This window comes from Gekko japonicus, unplaced genomic scaffold (assembly GCF_001447785.1).
Source record: "Gekko japonicus isolate JY-2015 unplaced genomic scaffold, Gekko_japonicus_V1.1 scaffold4142, whole genome shotgun sequence".
NCBI classification, from domain to species: domain Eukaryota; kingdom Metazoa; phylum Chordata; class Lepidosauria; order Squamata; family Gekkonidae; genus Gekko; species Gekko japonicus.
The window spans coordinates 4,764-12,308 of record NW_015165365.1 but is presented as its reverse complement, the minus strand read 5'-3'; the positions used below and the strand labels follow the sequence as shown (position 1 = coordinate 12,308).

The 7,545-nt window shown below is 43.8% G+C and overlaps 1 protein-coding gene across 1 annotated transcript in view; it reads right to left on the bottom strand.

The window, feature by feature from the left end:
- The window catches only part of RNF144B (ring finger protein 144B), a 67,843-nt gene extending 60,847 nt beyond the window's left edge, over positions 1–6,996 (bottom strand). Inside the window, exon 1 of the mRNA XM_015410607.1 lies at positions 6,808–6,996. Coding sequence (XP_015266093.1) covers positions 6,808–6,972 — 165 coding nt within the window. The 5' untranslated portion in view covers positions 6,973–6,996. The remainder of the gene's footprint in view (positions 1–6,807) is intronic.
- Between the last annotated feature and the right edge of the window lie 549 nt (positions 6,997–7,545).

The following is a 7,545-nucleotide window of genomic DNA, read 5'->3' as shown; positions in this document are numbered from 1 at the left end:
CCCAACTTTTCCAGTTAAAATATAGAGTTTTCCAGTTAAAATATAGAGCTGTGCTGATGCTTCTGGCGTACCGGCGTATAAGACGACCCCCCACTTCTGAGAAGATTTCCCTGGGTTAAAAAGTAGTCTTATACGCAGGAAAATACGGTACCTCTCTGGGTAACTTGTACTTTCTCGCATAATTTGAGTTCTTCCTGTATACTGTTTCTATATCTGCTGCCACTTCTTTTTCATCTCCTAAGTTAAATTGTTCTACTATGTTTCCTATCAGTTCTTCTTTCAGGTTTTTGTTTATTTGCTCTGATATGTTTTGAAACCTTAAGGTAACTCCTGCTTTCTCCATCTCTAAAAAGATTATAGTCTCTTCCATTTTATCTGTTTTTGTTTTAAGCTCTTGCACTTCCTGATCTAGGTCTTCCACTTTTTCTTCTAACTCACTCGTGGTTTGGACTATTTTTGCTATTTCTGTTTTTATCTCATCAGTGTCACTTTTCATTTGTGTTTGGATCTCATCCATTTTCTTGTGAATGGGTTCTAATTCTTTCTTAATTAACTCTGCAGTGTGTTGTGATGTTTCCCTTAGACAATTCCGCATCATCTCCTGCAGGTCCGTCATTGAAACTTGTGGAATATTTGGTTTTAGTTGTGCCAACCCAGAAGTTTGTCCTGGTGGTGTATATACTTTTTTAACTGAGCCTGATGCCATTTTGGATATGTTTAGGTGTTGGGTTTACTTAAATTTAATTTTCTTGTATAGAAGCTATTTTATTTTGTGAACTTCCTCTGTATTTGTGTTTATCTTTTCTTTTCGTGTATTTGATTTCCTTAGATCCTCTCTGTTAGTTCGCTATTTGTTCTCTAAGTTTGATTTATAGTCTTTATTTTATTTCTCTTCTAACTCCTACGCCCTCCACTAACTGCTCGTTATTGTCTTTTCTTAATAAAGTTTCAGTTTTCCAGTCTGCACCGTGTTACTGTTGTCCGTTCTTTACTTCCTCTTTTCCACTCCTTGCTTCTGACCCGGAACTCTTTGTCGCGCTGCTTTTGACATGCCGGCAACTCCTTTGCCGCCTCCTCCCTTCCTGGCCGTCGCGCTCCCTTCCTACGTCAATCTTTCCCTCTCCACTGCCGATTTGCTTGTATCTGAACTATCTTTGCTTGTATCTGAACTATGAGCAATTTTGCAAGTAGCTCCTCCTTTAGCATGCACTAAAGCAATCACCTTTGAGTCTGCAGGGAGCACCTGTTCAGAAACAGCCATCTCCATCACACTGGACTTGGAAGCTCCCAAAATTTTATTCAGAAAATGTATATGGCTAGTCTCCACAAGGAGACATTTTGTAGTTTGCTGCATACTCCCTGGCAGTCACTGTGTGTGGTGGCATCCCCTCAAAGTTCTCAAAATTCAAAAGTGTCCACAGGTTGTACAGGGTTGGGAACACAGCACATGGCATAGTAAAAAGAAAAAGAAAAAAGCAACAGAGTACAAAACTCAGTTTAGCTCAAGTAGTAGAACTTTAAGAGGATAAACAGTACAGAGGACCAACCTCTGGCCACAGATCTGTACATTTAAACATTAAACTGCCCCATCTCTGTTTTCATCATAACAAAGGGTATGTTCAGTGTGATGTAACCACATGTGTATAGCTAGTTTGCAAAAGCTAGTTTGTTGTTTGTTTTCATGGCCTATATGAGAGGAGCCTCACATTTTCCTTGTGTTTGGTGTTGAAGCCAGTCTTGCTCTGTGTTGGAGTTCTTCATTAGCAAGTGTCCTCTCCCCTCCTGGCTGGATGCAATAAAATGCGCACTCACCTGCCATCTGCACAGTGCAAACACACCAAGAAAGTGTCCACAACCATGCCCCCCTCCCTGCGATCAGTAATGTTCTGAAAGCAGCATTGTTGATCATGGGGAGGGGCGTACTTCCTCCACCAATCACATTGTGCAGACAACTTGGTGACTGCACAGAGGAGGCGAGTAGGATTGCCAGATTTGGGTTGGCAAATACCTACAGAATTTTGGGGTGGAGCCTGAGGAGTGCACAGTTTGGGGGGAGGGGAAGGCTTCAATAGTGTGCAATGCCACAAAGTCCACCTTCCAAGCCAGCCCTTTTCTCCAGGTGAACTGATCTCTGTTGCCTGGAGATCAGTTGTAAAAGCAGGAGATCTCCAGTCACCACCTGGAAGCTGGCAACTCTAGTGGGGGGTGGGGCCGGTGTGCTCATGCCTGCTCTTCCCACCTGCACAATGAGTGAATGTGTGGATGGGTTATATGGACATGGCTAAAAAGACCTGTTGAAGCTACCAGAGTCTCCTAGGGACTGGCCACAGAGCAGGATGGAGGGGTGCACTGTAAACAGAGTAGGTAAGCTCATCCTCCGCCCAGAACACCTCAAAAAATACCATATTCATGGAAGAGAACTTTACCCCTTCCTGCAGTTTATATCTCTGCCATCTTTCCTCATGACAGAAAATTGTTAAGTGCCTGGAGAGCATGTGCAGGGATAAGGGGGCATTCTGCATGTTTTACCCACTTTGGCTTTTAAAACTGGACCCTATCCCTCTCTTTCTACCTCATGTTCATAAAGTCTTCCTGTAAAAGTTCTCCTTTGCCTACCCTCTTCCTCATTTTCTGGGTAAATGCTACAAGCATGGACAGCTTCAAAAGGGAATTAGATAAGCATATGGAGCAGAGGTCCATCAGTGGCTATTAGCCACAAGGTATAGATAGGGGCTCTAGGGCAAGTGATGCTCTGTCTTCTTGGTGCTTGGGGGGGTCAACAGTTGGAGGGCTTCTAATGTCCTGGCCCCACTGGTGGACCTCCTGATAGCACTGGTATTTCTGGCCAGTGTGTGACACAGAGTGTTGGACTGGATGGGCCTTTGGCCTGATCCAACATTGGCGTCTCTTATGTTCTTATGTAGATCCCTGGCCATAAAGGGCTTTAAAGGTAAGAACCAGCACCTTAAAGCGAACTCGGTATGCTATCGGTAGCCAGTGCAATGCCTTCAGCACAGGCTGAATGTGCTCCCGCATTGGGAGGCCCATTAACAGCCTGGCTGCAGTATTTTGCACTAATGCAGATAGTAGTGAGGAGGGGATGCCTATTCTTATTTCCTCATGCAATAGACAATAGATATAACCATAAATTTACAAAGACTGAGGTCTTGCTCCTGCTAAGATATTAGCGGAATCTGTGGAATATGGAACATTGGACATGTCTGCCAGTGTCCATAGTGCAAACATCAACCAATTGGTTTAAGCATGATAAGGAGCTATTCATTGCACTGAATCTGAGAGGGAAAACTCCATAAAAGCACACTTTCAAATTGGACACTGTGAAATTGGGTAGAATCCTTAGGTCCTTACTCTAACTGCTGCCTTCACACATTTGTTTCTCACTGTTTCAAGTTCAATTTCTTGACTTCTCTAGATGAGTCACAAGTCCAGATATGGGGGTAGAGGAAGTCCAAAAAACAGGATTTAGATTCTGTTCCAGAAAAAGGAAAACAAGTTTTCCAAAAACTAGTACAGCATGTGTCACATACAGAAGTGATAACATGTAACCACAGATGTAGTAAGACAATTACCACGCCCTCCTTGAACAAATTTACAAGCAAAGGCAGAAGACAGTGGTAATCCAATCATGCATCTTCCAGTCTGACCCCCAATACCCTGCAGTTCCCAGTCATATTAGAAAAAGTATAAAGTGTACCAATAAACACACTCAGGATTAGAATATACAAGAGTGGATTCTGGCACCATTCTGTGTTTGATTTCAGTACCAAGAGGGACTGATATTTACATTCCTTTCTTGACAATGCACAGACACTGATGAAACATACAGATATGTTGCTAGACTTACTTCCATTTACCAGGTTAAAAGTCAGTACTGTAATATTTACTCAGTAAAACAAACACTGCCTTGTGTACGCTAGATGGTAAATCTATTTAAACATAGGAAATTGGTAGCAACTTGAACAGGACCCCTATTTAGGCCTGTCATGGTGAAGAATCTGTAACGTGATTTTCAAGCATTATTCTTGGACAGTGGACTTCTTTTGAACTTGTCTTCACTTGCTTAGATGTGATCTACTATTTCTTAAGGACCTTTCAAGCAATAAAAAAGGCTATTCTCTACAACTCCACCACCACTGCAGTATTCCCACGTAACTGGGAGATGGAGTGGGGAATATTTTGCTTCCTCCAAAGAAAGACTCCAGGAGAAAGATGCACTTCAGTAATCGAGGGGAAGCACAAAGCCTTCAAAGAAACAAGATCTATTAAATGGTACAATAGTTTCTCTTGGCATTTGCTGCTTTAAGAACTATATTACCACATCTCTGTTGGCTAGGGCGGCCAGATCCCCTTGTTGCTCTGGCGGGGGGATTTGGGGGGTGTTCCGTGGGTGGGCAAGGTGCCCCAAATGCCACCCCAAGCCCCACCCCAACAGTGACCACCCACCTGGCCACCCCTCTCCCATGCCTCCTGCTAGATTTAAAGGGCCCTCCAACTGGTCGGCAGGCCATGTGGCCCCCACTGATCAGCTGAAGCCCTTTAAATTGGGCAGGAGGGGAGGGAGAGGGGTGGCCGGGCAGGTGGTCACTCTTGGGGACAGGGCTTGAGGGTGGGGCTTCCTCCACCAGTGAGAGACAGATTGAAGCCCCCAGAAGTGGGGGGACCCCCACCCAAACCTGGGGGCTGGCAACTCTGCTGTTGGCTTTGGCCTTGTTTTAACTTTGTTATTTTTAAGTACATTGTTAGCCACTTTCTGAGTTCAATAAATATTAAATTCCCAAGATGACAAAAACATGCAATCTAAACTTCATCATTCTTATGGGGGGCAGGGAGTATTTAATATCTAAAGAAAAAATACTATATGCTTAGAGGAGCCGGGGTGTTGATCGTCCACCCAACAGCAATAACATGATAGTATTTATGCAAACATATTCCATGTACATTCACTATTGCACTAAATGAGAGAAAAAATTCTTGCAGGTGACAAATGCAGCTGTTAAGAGTGCACATTAGTTCTGCGATAGGACCTGTCTTGAGTCATGGGAAATGGTCCATAATTCAACCAAGCATATGCTTGGCATACTAAACTTGCAGTTTAATTGCCAACATCTTCAGTTTAAAGATACTTGAAAGCCACTCCCAGAGTACTGGGATAGATAGATCGATGGGAGCTGGATCCTGGAGAAGATTTCTGTGGACAGAAGATGGGGCACGTTTTGCTGATTCCCCTCCCTCCTCCCATTACAGGTGTCTGATTCCCTTTTCAGCCTGTTCCTGAAGGTCCCCTGTCCCTGGCATTGCCAGCCTCCAGGCAGGGCCTGGAGATCTCCCAGGATTACAACTGATCAGCAGGCAACAGAGGTCAGTTCCCCTGGAGAAAATGGCTGCTATGGACAGTGAACTCTATGGCATTATATCCCACTGAGGTCCCTCCCCTCTCCAAACCCCTCCCTCCTGAGGCTCCACCCTCCAAAATCTCCAGGTGTTTCCTAACCCTCAGTGGGCAATCCTATCTGTGATTTAGAAGCAGCATTTCAGGGGGCATTTGGGGCTGTAGTGGGAGCAGAGGAAAGAAAGTAAAGCTTTGCTGATGAAAATCCTTCAATCACCAGACATCTTTAGGAGAATCCAAGTCATAGTCTGATGCCATTTTGGGGGTTTTTTTGCCATCAAGTCACAGCCAACTTATGGCTAAAGCATAGGGTTTTCAAGGCAAGAGACATTCAGATGTGGTTTGCCATTGGATGCGTCTGCATAGTAAGCCAAGATTTCCTTGGTGGTCTCCCATCGAAGTAGTAACTAGGACTGACCCTGCTTAGCTTCCGAGATCTGATGAGACTGAGCTATCCTGGACTATCCAGGTCTGAGCATATATTCAGTACAAGCTCCATAAATTCAGTAGAGTATATCAATTGTGCTCTATGGCATTATAGCCCACTGGAAAGGAGAAAGAGAAAATGTTCTGTAATCTACCCTAGAAAGTGTTTTATCATGTCCTGAAGATTTGTCACATCTGAGGCCACCCAGAGGGGATATTTGTAAGAAAAACTCCACTCTGTCTCTCATCAGTGAATCTAGTAACCTGCTGAATAATAATGCAAAATGGTTTGACTATTTCAGCCTACTCTGTTCCTTCAGCATTAATGATGTTAATGTCAGTGCCATTTTTGATTGGGTTTGTTTTGTTTGGCATTCCCTCAGTGATCCCTCCTTTCGAACCAATGTTTTAATTGCTGGTTTTATGTTTTCATAGGTATTTTAACTCTGTTTTAATGTTGTCTCTCTGTAGGGGGGATAATTTTAATGGTTTTAAAATGCAATTTTATCATGTGTTTTAATTTTTTAGCTGCCTTGGTGGCCCTTCTGAGGGCAGAAAGTAGAGTTACAATTCCCTACTTTGGGGCAGGGGATTCTCTGCTTTTGCAGGCTCCTGCCTGCCACTGGCCACAGGGATTCCCCCCCCCCCAAGAGCAATGTGAAATGACATAGGCACATCAGTGACGTCGGGGGTGTGTGTGATGCTCTGGTTCTTGGGCAAAAAGCGCTATGGTTTGAGGGAGATTTTACTGTAGAGTTTTGCCCAAAACCAGAGCATCACCCCCTGATGTGCCTACATCACTTCCGGGTGATGTGGGATGTCACTTCCAGTGATGTTGGCATGTCGGAGGTGATGCTACTGGCTCCCAGAGTGTCCCCCTCCCATCCCCCACCAGCATCTCGAAGAGACCTGGCAACCCTAGCAAAAAAGCAGGATATACATTTTGTAAATAAAATAAATAAAATGCTTACTGCGGTACAAAAGATGCAGCTGCAGTCTTGCAGAGTTGTCATCTTATCCAGTGAATATTCACATAGGCACAATTTGCACATGACCAAAGGTTCCAAGGATAATTCTCCAACTTCTGAAATCCCATCCATCATGGTATGATAACAGATCTTTCCAACAGAGGCCATCAACACAATCAGACCCACCAGTTCTGAAAAAAATGTAAATAAGAGATGGTATACTACCACAACTAATGTTGTTAGCCAACTGTTACCCCTGCTTAAAATTCTGGCATCTAGAAGGAGATGCACTGGAAGGGGCTGATATTAATTCTGTTCGGGTTTACCCCTCAACATAGTTTGCTGATTACATCACCTCTGGCTGACTTAGGTATGTTTAGCGAGCATTAAAATACACCTATGTACCGTCCTTACACTAGAGGATAACCCATATTAACTCGCTAAAAATAACACTTTGTTAGAGGTCACTGCAAAGTCCAGTACTATTTACTATATTTAATTATCTGAATGTGATACCTCTGAAATCATATATCAGATTTTCTGGGCAGTACAACTGAGAAGGACTGAAAATTTCCAAGGTATGGTTTGAATGCATGTGACACAGCAACCTTGCTGAAGCTAAGCAAATTTGGATCTTGTCTGGACAGGGGACCTCCTAGAACCCTATGTATGCCACTATGAGTTCCACAAACCAAAGAAATTGGGATATGGAAGTTGGAGCAGAGCCTCCTGGCTCTATGC